Below are 19,488 nucleotides of genomic sequence, written 5' to 3'. Positions count from 1 at the left end.
AAAAAACGTTAGACACTTGATAATTCTGTCAGACACTTGTTGACACCAGTGTTGTCAACTGCGACTTAATAATAATAATAATAATAATAATAATAATAATAATAATAATAATAATAATAATAATAATAATAATAATAATAATAATAATAATAATAATAATAATAATAATAATAATAATAATAATAATAATAATAATAATAATAATAATAATAATAATAATAATAATAATAATAATAATAATAATAATAATAATAATAATAATAATAATAATAATAATAATAATAATAATAATAATAATAATAATAATAATAAAAATAGTAATAATAATAATAATAAAAAGGACTAACATATTTGCTGCCAAAAGATAACGATACCGAAAATCCTACAATCTATAAACTGCTTAGAGCATGCATTGCAAAAATAATTTATAAGCACTGCGAAGACCACGGAATTATCGCTGTAGAACAAAAGGGCTGCATTAAGAGGTCTCAAGGATGTAAAGAACAGTTACTTATAGACACTGTAATTATGGAACAAGCAAGACAAAAGCAGAGAAATTTATACAACGCCTTTATAGATTACCGTAAGGCTTTCGATACCGTTCCACACACTTCGCTGCTTAAGGTCCTTGAGATTTATAAAGTCGCTCCACCGCTTATCAATTTATTAAAACATATCATGGGTTTCTGGACCACACAGTTGAATCTTAACTGCAGAAATAAAACTTTAACAATTGAGCCTATTGAAATACAACAAGGCCTTTTCCAGAGAGATTCCCTGAGTCCCCTCTGGTTTTGTCTGGCTCTGAATCCCCTCTCCCATATACACACATCTAATGTACATGGATGATATCAAAGTCTATGCTGGAACAACAACGCATGTCAACTCATTACTGCGAACAATTGAAATATTTTCCCACGACATTAAAATGAGCTTTGGTATCGATAAATGCAAAACTCAAATAATTATCAAAGGTAAACACAACACCAACAACTTTGAATTACAAGATGGTAGTCTCATTCGGGCTATGGAAGAAGGAGAAACTTATAAGTACTTGGGCGTACATCAGTCAGCCTATACAGAGCACAAAAAAAAGGAGCAGAACCTCCAAAAGGAATATATCAATCGTCTTAAGCAAATTTTAAAAACTAAACTGAATGGTAAGAACATGATTAAAGCGGTTAATACCTTCGCTATCCCTGTCTTAACGTATTGTATTCTTTTGGAGTCATTAGGTGGATAAAGACTCATATAGTGGAGATTGAGAGGAAGATCAGAACAACCCTCGCGACGTTTCGAGCACCCACCCTCAATCAGCCATCGAAAGACTTACTCTTCCCAGATCCAAGGGTGGCAGAGGACTAATTGATATTTCTTTTCTTTTCAAAAAACAAGTAGCAGATCTTCAGAAATACTTCCTCACTATGAGGGAAACCTCTTTTCTTCATAGAGCAGTGGTGCAAACATGTCGATTATGAAACGTCGAACTACTGGTTGAGTCGATCTATTTCCTGAAACTGAAGGTTTATGATGCCTATACAAGACCAAGTGATGCTACAAGAAATGTCCTTAAGAGTAATCGACGATCGATGTAGAAAATGCCTGCGCGTACCGGAGACAATTCAACATATAACATCAGGATGCACATCTCTATCAGCTGCCGAATATCTGCACCGACATAACTGTGTGGCAAAAATTATTCGTCAAGAACTGGCAAAACTTTATCATCTAATTGGCGAAACTTGCCCCTATAACCAGTACAAACCAGAAACTGTACTTGAAAATGACGACTTTCGCCTCTACTGGGACAGAACTGTTTTGACCGATAGGACGTTGACTTCAAACAGACCAGATATAATCTTAATAAACAAAGCTCAAAAGAAAACCTTTCTAATTGACATAGCAGTGCCAAATACCAATAATGTCCTAGAAACGACACACACTAAACTTGCTAAATACGCAGATCTAGCTCACGAGATAAAACAACAATGGAGGCAAGATAATGTATATATACTCCCTTTAGTTATTTCATCCACTGGAATTGTCCCTTTAACACTGTCCAAAAACCTTAACGCATTGGGTCTTTACTCCTGGGCGATTGTCACTAGTAAATAAATGTATTTAAACTAAGAACTAGCCTCCCGTACCGACCATACGCAGGTGACTTAAAATAAGTGCCAGATTGTCATGGTGAATATCACAAGAATCAGCAATAGTGTTAAAGTTTTGACACATAAAGTGAATAGGAGGACTCTGGTACAGAATGTTGGACCTGGCCGTGTCCAAGTTAAAAGCTGGACACTGTCTAGATCCTGGGCGTGGTATATGAAATCAAATCCTTTGCAAAAGAAATACGTAGTCAATTTTATGGTTAAGTAAATTAAGCAAGAACTTTACCGAATGCATTTCTCTCCTCTTCGCAAGTGACAGTTCAGTATATCTAGAGAGCAGCAGGTTACGGTCAAAACCCCTTGGAGGATAGACTCCATCATCCTTAAATGCCAAACATTTAGGGAATCGCCGTTGGAGTAATTCCAATAGGTGAATGTGCTGGTTGTAAATGGGAGACCAAATAAGGGAGCTGTAGTCCAGCCTGGATCGAATAAACGCATAGTAGAGGGCTTTGGCAGTGGCAGTGTTCGAAAACAGTTTGCAATTTCTAATAATAAAGCCCAGCATCCGAGTAGCTCTAGATACAGTATCTTTGATGTAAGGGTTAAAAAAAATTTTTGGTCAAAGGTCAACATTTTTGTTTTCATTTTGACTCCCTTAAAACCTATCCTTAAAACAGGTAGACCCTTGCCAAAGACTCTCCATTGACTGAGTAATTAAAGACAACTGAACTTTTGATTCGAAAGTAGCTGGCCACATTACACTCGGGAACACTAACGTTAAGCCTGTTCAAAGTGCACCAATGGTGTACAGTAATGATGTTCTCTTGCAGTTGACCATAATCAGCTATAGAGTCAGCCCTATGGAAAAGCGTTAGGTCATCAGCATATGCAAACCGAGAGCAACTGAGGGTGGATATCAAGTCATTAGCGAAAACGTTAAAGAGAAGCCCGGGCGCTAACTGGGCTTTTTTTTCGCTTTTTTTTCAGGGCGCGCCCTGAGGGACTCCAGAGGTGGGTGAAAAAACAAGGTGATCTAAAGCTTTCGACCATATCAAACTGAAAGCAGTCAACTAAATAGGAGTTAAGGAGCTTTATCAAGCGACCGGAGAATTCAACTTAAACTGGCGTTTAAGTTTATTTAATAGGATAAAGTGGTCAATCTGGTCAAATGCATTTTAAAAGTCTGTGTAGATAACATCGATTTGACCTCTATCATTAAGTGCTTCACACACAAACTGAGAAAAGGATGCCTAGGTTTGCAGTACATGATCGACCAGAAACGAAGCCATGTTGATCGTTGGCCAGCATGGACTTAACCTTGGGAAAAATTAATTTATATATAGCTAACTCGAATAACTTGGAGAAATTGCACAGAATGGATATAGGGCGGTAATTCTCTCTTGTTCTAGCATCGCCCTTTTTAAAGATAGGGCAAACTTTAAATTGCTTCCAGATATTGGGAAAAATACCAGTGTTAAGGATCAGATTAAAAATATGAAGCAGAGGGTATGTAAATGCAACAGAGCAGTCCTTAGCTAAAAAACTAGGAATTAGATCTGGGCCAGAGGTCATTTTGCTTATTATGCACTTCAGTTGTTGTAGTTGACTTTATTATGTTGAAAAGTTCGCCTTCTTTGTGACCAGTTTGGTAGGTTGTGAATTGCACAGAAGTGAGGTGCTCTACAGTTGGATTTTCTTTTAAATATTTATTAGTACTTAGTTATGCTAACTTTTTGTTTTTTTTTATATACCAACCAAATAATTTTTAGACTTCAAAAAACGAGAACAGTTAACAGTATAAAATCAGTATTGTTTACTATTAAATTTTCTATTGGCGGAAAATTCAGATTCTTTAGATAGTTTGCGTTAAAAGAGATATTTTAAATTATAATTAAACCCACACAAAATATTGGTTGAATATCTAATTCTGATTAAAGATATTCTGGCCTTAGTTAGTCAAAGGAAAATATAATTAATCGACATGGTGGAAATGGCAATTATACTCACTCTAAACAACGGTCATATAACGGTCGTAAAATTTAAGGGGAATTAAAAGACAGAAATAGAAATTTTGCCCCCATGAGTAGCGAGTATATCGATTAGATATCGATAATAGCGAAATTCGCCACTTTTCACACTAGATATATAATATATTAATACAATGCCGTATTTAAAGCCGATTAATATTTTAAAATTGCTTTTAGGTCTGGAGGCATCCCTGGAGACGCTCGTACCACAAGAGACGAAAAGCCCAATGGGAAACCGATCCCACTTATTGCAGTGTTGTACGTGAAATCCCACCTTATGATACTGATAGAAGACTGCTTGACTTAATGGATATGTCAGTGTTCGATTTTTTGATTGGGAACATGGATAGGCACCATTATGAAACTTTTCGGTAAGAGTCCATTATATGTTAAGAATGTTCTTTGAGTGACCGTTCAAGAGCATTCGGTTTTAAGGTACTTGGGATAATAGAAATAATAATTTATGTTTTTATCCTTTTTGATGCCACGTTAGCGAATGTTGGAATTTTATCCGGGGTTATTTATTTTTAAATTTCTGATTTATAGAGCACGTTAAAATTGCACTAATATTTCAGTTTTATTGCCTATAATATTATTAATTTTTTTATGCAATAAAATAAATTATTTTTGGTTGTATTTATATTTTACATATAACAATGTAGCGCATAAAGATTAAACAAACTGCACAATACTAAAAGTTAAACTCACAGGATACTCAATATCTAATACAATTTACGAGCGAGACCTCTACAAAACACTCATAAAAACACATGCTCATAGGTATGTTAAAAATGAGCTGGACAAAAATAAAATAAAGGGTGTGAACAGAAGCTTCTCAACTAGTTTGATAAAGATTTTTTAGTTTTATAATATATATTACATAGTTTTCTAAAAAACTACAAACTTAATATGGCATAGCGGTCTGTGACTCATAAAACTATGTTTGCTCTCAATATGTTGTCCTATTTTTTAGTAATTTCTGCAGAAGAAACTACAAGAGAATAAAAAAAATGTGTTTATTACAGTGCTTTTATTTCAAGACGAGCCACCCTTAAAAACTTCTTTAAAAAAACAAAAAAATCACGTCAATTTAGATATATCGATATATATTTAGATATATATGGCGACGTTTAATTTTAAATTTTACATGTTCTGTCAATCACCGCCTCACCTCCAGCCAACCTCACTTTGACATATCATTGTAAGCAGCATTAAAATGTGTATTTTACTGTCCCAAAAAAATTAAATTAATTGACGTACCAGCGAATAGTAAGCCAAAATGTCTGGTAATAATGAATATTTTATCGACGTCATACTTTGGTACGTCAAATGGCTATCGTATAGCGTGATACATCATTTTAAAGGGCATACAATCTACCACTCAACGGTGCATAAATAATGTAAGCTTATAAACAGTAAAGGTGTAAGACGGTATTTAAAAAAATAACTTAAATTATTTTAATAAGTACTCAAAATGTGCTGCGTTATTCGCGGGACAATAATAAAGTCTATTTTGAAATTCCTCACGAATATTGGCAAGTGTTTGTCCGCTAATATCTCTACATTCGCAAGAAATTTGATCTTTTTTTATCATTAATACTTTTGGGTTTCTAATAAACTTTGCTTCTTAAATACTCCCAAAGGAAAAAATCTAGTGGTAATAAATCTGGCGACCATGCGGATTATTGCACCATGCCTGCCAATCCACATCCCTGGAAACTGTTCATTAACCCACTCTCGAACTGCAGAGGAGCTCCATCTTGTTGGAAATACAAATTATGTTCGTTTAGTATCCCAATATCATTTTCATTCACTTTGTTTTCCAAAGATTGTACGATTAAAGGCTATGTTGTATTTTCGAGGAGGTCTAAATTAATTTGCCCTTGTTTTAAATTTTGTTCCAAAAAATGGCCCGATTTTATTTTTTCGGATCTGGGTAGACAGGAGATTGAATGCCCTTTAAGATCGTATCACACTTAGGGTAACTATTTGAAATACAAAAGTTTGAGGTCGATAAAATATCCATTATTCCCAAACATTTTTTAATGCTGCTTGCAATAATGTGCCGCACGATGGGGGTTTCCATTTGACATATCAAAGTGAGATTGGCTGGAGGTGAGGAGGTGATTGCCAGAACTCAAATATAAAATTAAACATCCCTCTGTATTTATTTTTTTTTGTTTTTTGTTTACGAAGTTATTAAGGGTGGTTCGTTTTGAAATGAAAGCAATGTATAAAAGAAATGAATACAACAAAATTTCAATTATCATATTTGAATTTCCTTTGACATTTACAAACATTCTCTTGAATCTTGTAGCACGTCATACTTCACTATCGAAATATATATATATTTTTTTTAAATTAATCAGCTTTATTTTTAATAATACTTAATATAATAAAAAAGTTTCTTTTGCATCATAATTAATCATCATAATCTAAAAAAGTTTCTTTCGGTGGTCCAAACATGTGGTCGTTAGGTGATAAATCCGGACTGTAATGAGCGTGTTTCAGTACCTCCCACCCCAATTTCGATATTATATCGAGCGTGAGATGCGTGGTATGAGGATGCGTTATCCTGGAGAAGAATGGCGCTTTGTGATTGTGCTGGAATGCTCCTTCGTTTCAAGCATTAAGCGAGTTTCACGTGTGTTTTCAGATGTTTAGTATACAGAGGAGAAGAGTAGTATACAGCATTGATGGCACGTTGGGTGCGCAGCCAGTTGTGCGCAGCAAATGTTGTCTGGTATGCTGATGGTTCGCGGTCGATGGTCATGACAAAGTATATAGATTTCAATAAGTAGAATCACTTCTTTGATCGCCTCAAAATGCCGCCTTTTTTTATAAGCGATCGTAAATTACTTGTAAACTACGCCGGCACCCCTCGCATGACAGGATACAAGTCCGTCCACAAAGTTCACATTAGAAATGCGTTTACGGGGGGCAATAAGGAGAGTATTAAGTTTAATAATATTATTGGGTAAAATCAAGGTTTTTTTATTTTAAAATATTTTGATGAGTTTTGACGCTTATTCATTGTGATACATTAAATAAACAACAACTAGGTAATAGGTAATATATTTATGTATGTATCCAGTCGCCATTTTTTCTTTGCTTTTATTTAATAAAAAAAAATGAAATTTTTTATAATAAAACGCTTAAATTTGAGTCAAAACCTTAGGAATGTTGTTAAGAAAACTAGAATTCCCTAAAAACCCTTTAATCTTAATAAAGGTGTACCTAATATAAAGGGTGTAAACCTAAATGTATACTCTAATTGCCGACTAGTTAAGCTGAATTTATACAGACAAATAGAATAAAATAAGGCCTTATTTGACATTTATGCATTTAAACAGCAAAATAAAATAAAATAAGAAATAAGGAATTACCAATCACATGCCAGGTATATTTCAAGAAATTGACCAATTACATACCAGGTTAATTTTATCTCTTTTTCTTTCAATGGGTTTTCTGACCAAAACGCCGTGTGTACTTTTCAAATATTCAAATTTCGTTTTCAAATAAAAATAAAATATTAGTTGCATTTTGGTCAACTTCTTATTTTATTTTGCTGTATAAATGCCTTATGGGGGTTTGTGTAAATTGAACTCTTAATTTATTTTTTATTTTATTCAATCTAGCATTATTATTCTCAATAATAAAAACGTAGGGTTGTACCGATTATCTGTATTTTTTTGATTGACCTGGTTACTTAAGAGGAATCATTTGGTTCAGACACTTAATTTAGACACCCTTTATTTAATCCTTTACTTGTTTGGGGATTTTCCCAAAATCCACTTTACCTACTATTTATGTAGAAATGCAGGTGTGTAGAAACCTGGACGTTTATTAGAATGACGTTTATTTCTATAAGACTCTTCTTATAGACGTTTATTTCTACCTGGATGTTTATTACCATTTATTATTAAATGGAATATTAATTTGTTGAATCACAGTTGGCTGATCGAAACACATGTAATTTGTTGAAATGTTTTTTGCAAGATTCAACACAGCAATATTGTCCATGAGAAGCCATTACCAAACAACTACTATTAATATAAATTATATTAAAGTAAAAGTCCATAAAACTAGCACTAAATGACAGAATATTAAATTCACAAAAACAAAATATTGGCACACTTGGTAAACGTCGAAAATAAACTGAACCGAGTCAACCCTATAACCACATTTCGTCGACGAACCGGTATAAATCCCCCGCATGCGGGGGATCGATAAACTCCGATGGGCGAGAGGGGCGGCGTCGGCAGGTGCGGATGGTTAGTCGAAAAGGGTCGAGTGACTTGACTGTGTTAGACTGTGGTCATGAGGCTCATTTTCGACGGTTTCGCGGCCATCTTTGAATGCATCCTTGAAAACAACGGGCAGCACTTGACGTTCACTTATGGTCGTTAACAGGCGCGTGAAACATGCGCTCCTGACGAAAACTAGGCCACACTATTCGTAAGGGACCCAGCTATCACCTACTCGAGCAACGACCATCAGAACATACATGCAGGCCATCTACAGCATTTGTCTCGATTATATCTGAACCGCCCCCATAGATAAATGTCGTTGAAGGCGTGTAAATCTCACAGCGTCGTTACTCAGATCCTCATAGCATAAGTCACATTGTGGGCACCTCGTTCTTTATCATAACTGTAAATCCATGCTTAATCTACTCTTCCATGTGCTTTCTTTTCTTAGTGCTGGTGGATTTAAGAGATAGTGCATTGAAAACTAAGAAAAAAGAATATAGATATTTACAGATCATTTTTAAATAGCTAAAAACGTGCTGAATACCATAAATAGATTTAAAAAAGCATTACATGTAAAAAAATAATAAGAGCTCTCGCCCTTAATAATCCTTAACGCCTCCTTAAGGGGGTGCGCCCCCTAATTTCGGGAATTACTGTAATAGACTAATGAAATATAGGACATAAAAATGTATACAATATTTATTGCAACTGATGGTCAATTTGTGTCCATTTTCATTTCCAATTGCACATTTTCAATCACTTGCAGATTGATTAGTCTAATTTCTTACCGAAATCTTTGCTTTAAATTATCAACATTATTTGGTTTATTTGCGTAAACTTTGGACTTCAAATAGCTCCATAAAGAAAAATCTAATATGGTTATATCTGGTCATCTTGGTGGCCACTCAATCGGTCCTCTTCGTCAAATCCATCTGTTAGAAAAAGTTGCATAAAAAAATTGTCGAACGGCGATGGCAAAGTGAGGAGGTGCCACCCGGTCTAAAAAAATAATTATCATGAGTATTTTAATTCGTTCTTTCTCAGATAAATGCATTTTATTAAAAAATGATGCATGCAATGACAACTACTATAACTTGCTACCTCCACGAATACGAGCCCGCTGTCCTTTTTGCCTCTTTTTTTCTTGCTTCCCGAGTCTCATTGCTCTCGTTACTGCAGTTTTAGTTCCATTAGATAACTAACACTAAGACTTTGATAGTCTTTATAAACCTCTGAGTATAATATATTTTTTTTGATATTCTAAGTAGGTATTGTATATTATAATATTAGTATTTGTCATTTATATTTTTACATTATTCGCAGGGGATCTTCGCATATGCACCATTTTATTACTGGTGCAGTATGTAAGCGATTTTTTATAATCGAGAAGTGTCCTTTTTGTCAGAAAAATATTTATTAAATTTATATTATTGTACCCAGGTTGATGGTAAATAAATGCTTTTTAAATTTGAATTTGAGCTAATATGACAATTATATTCACAAATGCATGATAAACCATTCTCAAGTGAATTCTAAAATTGGAAACTTTCAAAAATAATAATCTCTAGTTAGTTTCTGAGAAATCATATAAAAAATTAATGTTGGCATCATAATTTCTTTTTGAGACACCCTGTAACCAAAATTCCTATTACAAAAGATGCATCGAATCAAATCGGCAACAAATAAACATTATCTGCAATAAATCTAGAATAAATTTTTATATTTTATTTTCCTAAATTTCGTTAGTCTGTTAAGTCATATTTGACTCAAAAGGCTAATTCTTCTGCAATGCACTGTACTTACGTTGTTTATAAAAATATCCATTATAATACATCTAATGATTTAAAACCTTTATAAGTAGCCTCTAGCCCTATTCAAAAGCTGACACCAAATTAGCAGTTAAAAAATCTAAACTACTAAAAACTTGAAAAACTATTAGCTTCAGATCCTAAACCAACAGGTACAAACAAATTTTCTTTTGACAGTTTTCCTACTGAATCCAGGATGAATTTCCATTTATCCTATTTCGTAAACAAACACTTGTCAGACCATCAACGTTACCAAGATTTGACTTTTCGCCGCCTATACTATCTAATCCAATCACATCAAGACAAGATATGTCTGATTAAATTCTCTCGGCTTTCATGTAAGACAACATTTTGATAAGCTTAGGAAAACTCGCTCCCGCTGTTGAATGTAAAATAAGAAGATATCTTATACGTCGAGACAGCATCTTGATCTCTTATATTATATCTTGCTGAGGATTTCTATAAAGGGTCACGAAGGTTTTAAATTATGTTATATGCAAACGTTTTAGCTAATTATCTTAGTTCTTGGCTAATATTAAAAATGATACTTTCATATAATTTAAAACTGCGTTTTATTTCAGAATGTTCGGAAATAACTCATTCACCTTGCACCTCGACCACGGTAGGGGTTTCGGAAAACCTTATCACGACGAACTGTCCATCCTAGCCCCGCTACTGCAGTGCTGCCTTATACGAAAATCCACATTAGAAACTTTAATTAAGTAAGTAAGAAATATCATTTAATCACATCTTGAGCCTTGAGTAAGAAGAGGGAAATCAGATTAACTATTCAAAAGCAACGGCAAATATTCACTTTTTGTCACACACTTTTAATTTAAAAGGCAAACCGATTCAGCCGACTGTAAGTAATGGCGGGCACCGCACCAAACACGGAACTTCAGCGAAATTAAAATTTAAACTTGTAGAGAAATTTTCGGAGTAACATTGTCGGGGTTTCGTAGTGAAATTTTAATATCGAATAAAATTTAATACGACTAATGTGCTCGCCCGACCTGGATGCCAGCTGGTGCATGACTTACAGCCACAGCCGACTGTTTATTATTTAATGCTTACCGTTCAATGCTTAATCGGTTGACAATGCTATTTAGAAGCCTTTGGACAGTTTATAAGTATTTAATAGTTTTTAATTAAAGAGCGCTAACATGTAATGTCTTTTATTGGAAGACTCACGTTCTTCGTTGCTTTTGTATAAAAGATAAGAATAAAGTCAATAGATAACGATTTGCACTCAAATCTCTATTACGTACCTGATGACCAGAGCATTAATACTGTTATGAGTAAGTACTTTAACTTACTCAAATATCTCTAAATTATTGTAACATTTACATTCTCCACCGCTCTGCATAGAAAATATTATAGTAGTTCCGATTTGTACTTGCTTATTAAACTTCTGTTCGTTGTTTGAAAATTCAATTTCTTCATGTTTTTTTAGGAATACATTTATACCTGACGTGCAAAAGCTGATGACCACTTTCATTTTTTTTAATCAGGGTAGAAACTTTTTTAAATTGCTTTTTTTTGTGAACATGTTAGGTTTAATTATTAGAACATTATTTAATGAATACTTTTGGTTTTAAGAGCGGTACATATACGCTATTAGTTGTATTCTTTATTGCGGAGCTTATAACCGGCTTCGACTTTTCTATGTATCGTGAGGGTGGCCAACTTCATTAGTTACTCATTGATAATCTGTTGGAAAAGTCGTTATTCATTTATTCACTGATTTGTAGACAAAATCATTTGAAGATTTGGGCCTTATGCTCCTGATCCTTTCTTTATTAGAACTATCGTGTTTCCTTGCTAAACTCTGATTTAATATCGCAAGACTTTTTACCGGCTTCGACTCTTTGAATTATTTGTTGAGACGCAAGTTTTTTATATTAATATTTGTCCTCGTGATTCCTTGTGAAAAACTCGCATTCTTTTGATAAATTTTGATTTAATAACTTACAACTTGTTACCAGTTTCCCCGTTTTAATCTCTTTAGGATAAATGTGATGATTTACTCATTTATTTCCGGATTCTTTACTGAGAAGCCCGTGTTTTTTCAAAAATCTGGTACAGCTTTTGACCGTTTTAAATTTCACCACAGAGAAGAAAGTGACTCATTACATTCCTGATTCTTTGTTAGAAAGTGTATACTTCTTGATTTAATATTGAGAAACTCGTTACCAGTTTCGATCCTTTTAAACCTCACCAGGCTAGTAAATTTGATGATGATGAACTTACTTGACTCTTGATCACTTACCGTAAATTCGAATTTTATTGATTAGACCTTGATTTGTTTAGAAAAAATTGTTACCGGTTCACCAATAAATTAAAATGTAAAAAAATAATACCTCATAACCGGTTTCGTGGTTCCTAGTGTCATTAAGCTAACAAACTTAATGATTGAAATCCTTTCCTTTCCTAAAATAGTAATATCAGGTATGAGTTACTAAGAACATTTTAAGTAAATCCTTTGATAGCGTGTACCGGCTAATACAAACTAGATTAATTCAGCCCTGATTGACACTTTAGTTTTTTTAGATGTAAATAAGCTATATATAAGGATCGTCGCTTCGTGATGATAAAATTGAATTTCGCTATATTAATTTCGATATAAATTGGATATCTATTTTATGTTTTCGGATAAATTATTATCAGACAAAACAAAACAAAAGGAAATTTTAATTTACGATTCGAATTATCAATAAATTTATTTCCCTATATATTATTCTGATTATTCGGGGAAAAAAATGCATAAATATTTTTGATTTTTTGTTACTTTAATTAAAAAAAATGGCTGCTACTCTTTGTTTCTTTAGATCCCTTCTTTCATCTGACCTCATCATCAGAAACCGCCAGTTTAAACATTAGTATAGTACTTTGTGTTTCTGAAAGTGCCCCCAGGCAGAAATAATCTCCACCCTCAATTAAGAAAAACACACAATGCAAAAATCTTTATTAAAAATTCTGCTGTACGAAGAATTCGGGCTTCTTGTACGTACAAACCGACATTTTCCGTAATAAAACCATTTCCACGATGACAAGGGCTAAGCCAAGACAATTTCCGGTGGCGGCATCCCCTTAAAATAAAAACAATCACAAGATATTAAATTTCCTGCCGCCTTTAAACACCGACCGTAGTGTCGTATTTGCCGCCCCCTCCTAATTAATACAAACCGCTCCCTCATTTCGATGTGACTTTAGGATGAGGCGGTAACCATTACGTTAATGCCGAAGGCGCTCGATCATCCCTAATCTGAAGGCTCTCATCACCGATTTCATCTCGCCGCTGCCTCTTCCACTTTTCATCATTGTGCCCGATTAAAATGAAAAATTGTTCGAGCGGGGTCGTAAATGAGAAGTATGCTCCCGGACACCGGATTCGCTGATAAACGTAAAAACGACCTAGAAGCAACTTATCGTAACGGCTTTTGGTGTGCAATCTCCGTTGCGGCGATTGCATCGACTGAGTTGGCATTTTTTTTAGCATCAGGCTACCTATCAGTCTCGCTGTGTCCAGGGAGAGTGATAGGTAGACTAATGCTGAGGTATTCCTACATTTTCCGCATACTGTGTTCCCTTTATCCTGGCTTTACCCTAAAGCTGCAGTGGCGAAGCGTACGAGTAGACAAGGTAGACACTGTCTACCCAAAATTTTCCAGTTATTTGTCATTAATTTATCACGTAATTATTTCATGTAATTGTTGGATTAAAATTGAAAAAAATGAATATAGAATGTAGTCGCTCTCCTTACTATTATTATACATATATAGTATCTAAACATAATTAATCCGAAGGCGCGCCCCGCCTGCCGCACCGATTAAGATAAAAATACTGGGCTGACGCCTAATTAATGTATACGAGCCCCAGGAAGACACATTGATATTTGTCTTCCGAAATTTGGAGCATATAATCGAACCAAATACGCATCAAGCAGGCTACCAAGGTCCGGCCACCCCAGCATTCAGCCTATTACGTATGCAAAACTTACTCGCGGGAAAGACATTCGAGCTTTTGTCTATCGAAGTTGACCAGCTATTTTATTATGCTGTTGAGGGTTATTTTTTATGGACACGCTTGATCTGGTGGGCCGCAATGCATCTTTAGTTTTGTTTTGTTTCGATGAATCTGCATTTGGTGGGGGCACGTGCTATAGTAATTTAATAATTGGTTTTTTTGGGTGTATAGAAAAGGTTTTTTTAGTGGATATTTTAGTGGTTATTTATGAACGACTGTTTGATATTGGCAATTATATTTTAGTTAGTAGTAATTATTTTTTTCGGTTTTATATCACTACATCATTTTTCTCTTTGAGTTAATATTTCATGCGCTTTCATTCTCTATTGCATTAAAGTGAATAATATTGAATACACATTTTTCTCTAATTAACGATTTTTGTTTGTCTACCCGAAAAGAAAGTTCACGCTTCGCCACTGCCTGGCTGTCTGTTTTAATTCCTGTTTCCACTTTCCCCATATTATTTTTCAGAATATTGGTAAACTGAATGTTTTGAACTTCCGCTTTTTCTTGTTTGCTGCGTTTCATTTGCCAGTTTATCTGTCACGTCATTTCCATATATCCCGGAATAACTAGGGATAGCTAGCTTAATTCTTAGGTTCTTAACAAGAGTTTCTTTTATCTTCAAAGCCATGTCTTCACTGTGCGCATAAATTTTTTTTCTTTTTATTTTTCGAGTCGGGCCCTTTGGTGTGTGTTGCCTCTATTAACTCCATCGCTCATCGCTCCCTGTACCGCGCATACTTCTGCGGTACATATGGAGTATTCCTTCTTTAGTCTCTGCTAGCCCCTGCCTAGTATTAAGAAGTAAATTGCCGATCCCACTGAGCCATCTCTTCCAAGTGATCCATCTGTATATACGAATGCTGGTTCTTCTTCCCATCTTCCTGTTGCCTCATTGATAAAGTTTCTGTTGTTTGGGCTACCTTTGTGTAGATTCACTTCATGAACGAAGTTATTTCTTTTGTCTGTGTTTGGACATCATATTTAAAATACGGAATATATAGTGGCGTAACAACGCTGAAATTTGCTGTGTTCGAAAAATCGTAGGGATTTGTGGCTCCCTCTCCTGTTTTTTTTTAGCCTTTGCAAATCATAAATAAAAATGTTTTTACAATGAAAATTACATAGGTTTTGATGTATTAATTAAAAATACCGAAGATGATTGTCTGAATTAAATTTTAGGTACAACTAAACTTATTCATTAAAAATGTTTCTTTCGTGTTTTGGCTTCTGCAAATGCCTTTATCAACTAATAAATATCAAGTGTTTCGTTCAAAGTTTCGTGCAGTTTCATTTTCAATTGACAGTACACTTAATGAATTTAATCTTTCCCTTTGTCCCATGTAGACCTTAGACATTTTTTGATCATTTTAAGTTTCGAAAATGATCTTTCTGCACAAAAATTGAAAGTTCAATAGTCAAAAACTGTTTAAAATTTTTCCGATATTATTCAGCAGTAGTAAGCGGAGCGAGGAAGCTCGTGTTCGATGGAACATAGTGGAGCACCGATAGTTACTGGGAATATATACAAGTACGGAAGCGAATACGGTCGGCTGGAATTCGAAATATATGCTTTTTTGAGCCTTACCGATCATGTAGTTTATGTACTGGTTTGCCTTCCAGGTTAGTTGGCTGTCTAGAAAATTCCAGAATATTTGGCCAAATATTTTTTTTGTTCTGAAAGGCATTTTTCTTCGTTTTATCAAAGTCATAGCTATGGATTTCTCCGATGATAATGATAAGGAATGCCTCTCCAGACACTTTGAAGTCCGACTAAGCAGCTGTTTTTCTTAGTATATGTTTGTTTTCGGTCTGTCCTGTGCACAATAATCTTATGTCATGTATATATTCTTTCTTCATGTGCAGATTCTTTTTTACCCACAAGTGCTGCTTCTAACTCATACATCTGGAATGGAATTCTAGTTGTATATGTTGTTGCAATTTTCTCGGCTGTTCTGTTTCCAGGGTTAAGTATTCTAGGAGGCATTGTCCTTAGATCGAGTCTAGTCTTCATTGTTTTGTCACATCTTTTCTTAAGCTTTAGAATATTCTTATTTTTTTCCATACTTACAGTAATTGAACTGTCTGGGGATAGTTTTTCGCAGAAAGACGTCTAGCCGGTTTTCCTCACCTTTCTGATTGTTTTGCTTGTTCGAGAAATGATTCTCTTAAGGCTCATAAAGTTTGTCATAGTTTTTTGCTGAAGACAGTCCTTTAAGGATTTCCTCTTTTCTTCAATTGCCAATGTACAGTAGTCACTTCACCAAGGATACAGTAGTCTCTAATTGGCTATGTTGTCTCTTCTTCTATGTTGAGTCTTCTTCGTCTTACTAACTGTTCTGAACAAGTCCATTCTTAAAAATATTTGTTTCGCGAATTTTTCTTTTAAAGTCCATAAAATGTCTATGTCAATGACTACTGATAGTAACTATTTTGTTTTTGGTTCTGATTAAATTGATAATAGCAATACAAAATGACATAGACAAATTATTAATTCGCCTGCTTCAAAATTACTACAATTTGTACGTATTTATTTGTAGTTTCGTCCCAAGACTAATAACTGGTTTCGGTCCTTTCAGGTCTCATAGAGATAAATACATTCATTATTTAATCACTTTCAACTAAACACATATTCTCCTGCTTTTGATCAAGTTGATAATTAACAAACTTCTATCAGTTAAGAGGTGAGCGCACTTGAAGCAACATAACATGTTTTTTGCGCCCTTTTAAAATCAAAATCAAAACTCACAATTTTTTATTTCCATTAAAATGTAAGAGAAATTAAGTGAAATCTTGCCCTTTTGTATTATTCAATAAGGCTAATAGAAAGAAAAGTCAACCGATAAAAATGTGACCCTGGTGACCCAGCTCTTCCGAGGCACTTTACAGCTGTCTGATAATTTTGCAATTTTGCCCGAAAGAGACTCGAATTACTTACTACAGCTCGCTGTTTTCGGTGCTTCTCGGGGGACAACAGACAATTCGATTTTAAGACGAATTGTCGAAACGGACTGCTTTCCCAACGATCCCAGCGATCGAGCCCGAAAATTTTCTCAAATTACCGAAGTCGAAAGTTAATTTTACACTCAAAAAGAGTTAAGTTCAATGTTTAATCTTTTAAGTAAAAAGGTAAAGGCTATTTCACACTTTTTATAATAAAAGTCAGGATTGTTGTTGGTTTGGCTCGTCCAATTAGTGACGCAGTATTTCCTTTGTGAAGCCATATTATTACGAGAAAAAAAACTTATTTTATAAGCACACGTGTCAAGTTCCCGCAATCAAGTCCAACTTACGAACGCGGTATAAATATTTTAACATAGGGTTTAGCTTTGAAATTAATTGGCGATTTTATTATTATAAGAATCATAGAACACAAATATATAGAGAAGTGTTGGTTGCATACAAACTGATAGAAATTCTTCCGACAAATCAGCTAGCGTCCTCTCCCTTGGCAACAGAAACTGTTGTAACTAACTTGACAGTTTGACGTGCCTAATTGGACCAATGAAAATGGTGAAAGGCGTGGCCAAATTAAGGCGGCAAATCAAATTTCATTTAATCTGACAATCTTATCATTTAATCGTAATATCTAAAGCAAACGCCTTCTCAAAAAGGTTACTCATAGAGAAAAGGGCCTTTTTGATTAGGTGTTAGCATCAGATATTGATCTGAACAAAAGTAAAACTTTTCAGCTTTATTTTACATATCTAAATAAGTTAATTTACTGCAATAATCTACGACAGTGTACTAACAATAGTCTACGACATATCACCAATTGGACAAATGGAAATAAAATAATGTTTTTCTTTACTACATTTATTATTTAATTTTCCTGAAAAAAAAATTACTTAAAATGATATACATAATATACAATAATGTATTTTAACAGACATTATAAAAATTAGAATTAATCTAAAAATTTTTAAAAGTATTTTGTTAGCACTGAACTACCCTAATTATAAACAGATTAGAAAAAGTTGTCAAAATCTTTGTGCTCTTTTCTCATCATACATCTAAAGGCATTCTTATTAGGTTAATAATATCCTCATTTTATGAACACATAGATTCAATAGAGGATGAATTATCCTTATTTAATTATTAATTAGAATCAGAATTATCCTTTATGTACTTGTATCTGTTCCTAAAGAAAAATTAAACAAATTTAAGAATTATTTAAATTATAATTTAATTAATTAATTAATTATTAATTAATTAAATATTAATTTTTAAAATACTTTTAAAATTCTGTAGCAGAGTATTATCGAAAGAAACAATATATCCATCTAGAAAACAAAATAAACTCTTTGAAAATGAAAACAACTTTTTAGTATAAACATAATATCACTTACATAGAATATATTTGTTGGTCTCTTATAATACTAACAACATATCCTGGAACTATAATATTAATAAAAACCTAATTCAAGGGCAAATTTATACATAAAATAAAAAGAAACTCTTAAAAAAACGCAAGTTGGAAGAAAAACATTAATTAGATCCATTCCGGGTGCTCAGGTCTCTTAGCCTCTATACCTGTCTCGTCTCAGTGAACACAGGAAGTGGTATGATACGAGCATGAAATAAAATAAAAAAATAGGCAGTGCAAACCTTATAAATCAATTTACTAAATCAATTAAGACATTACTCCCAGTATTGAAAAAAAACTTTTTAGAAAAAAGTCATGAATTTAAAATAACATGTTTAAAAGAAATAGCAAACTCAACCCACGCTTGCATTAATTGAAATGAAAAACAAACTCAAATGGTATGACAATGACAAATGATGTTCTATCAGTTAATGTTAACAACTGTCTGTCAGCTCCCTGTCAATTTTACCAAGCAAGATGGCCGACATACGATTCCGATTTTCACCATACAAGCTTCATACATGTGATAAGCATTAACTAGAACTGTACAGTAAAATGTAGTTATGAAGCTTGTGACAACTTGATCTGTTGCTAATTCCAATGTTGCCAACTGTTGAAAAGTTAAATCAGCTGTGATCTGTCAAACGAGCTTTTTAGTCTACAGATGGGTAGAACCCGGTATGTTTGTATAGCAGTTGATATTGCAACTGCTAAACTGAAATAGCAGTTAAATGTAGCTGCTATTCAAATAGCAGTTATTACATCAACTTTATTTAACACGTTACGTTACATATGTGTATGTGTAATAACATAATTTTAATTAAATAAAGTTGATTGTTCTTTTTAAGAATGTTTTTTCACCTCATTGGTTACACAAATTAATTTTATAAC

General features: G+C 33.8%; 1 protein-coding gene across 2 annotated transcripts in view; it reads left to right on the top strand.

Annotated features, from left to right (window-relative positions):
- LOC126737338 (extracellular serine/threonine protein CG31145) overlaps positions 1-19,488 on the top strand; it is a 601,920-nt gene that overhangs the window by 457,362 nt on the left and 125,070 nt on the right. For both annotated transcript variants that reach the window (XM_050442201.1, XM_050442202.1), the window contains 2 exons: positions 4,319-4,512; positions 10,784-10,924. In XM_050442201.1, the coding sequence (XP_050298158.1) occupies positions 4,319-4,512; positions 10,784-10,924 (335 nt within the window). The remainder of the gene's footprint in view (positions 1-4,318; positions 4,513-10,783; positions 10,925-19,488) is intronic.

This window comes from Anthonomus grandis, chromosome 6, assembly GCF_022605725.1.
Source record: "Anthonomus grandis grandis chromosome 6, icAntGran1.3, whole genome shotgun sequence".
In the NCBI taxonomy this organism is placed as follows: Eukaryota; Metazoa; Arthropoda; class Insecta; order Coleoptera; family Curculionidae; genus Anthonomus; species Anthonomus grandis.
Note: the sequence above shows the minus strand (reverse complement) of the source record. Positions and strands in the feature narration are given on the sequence as shown.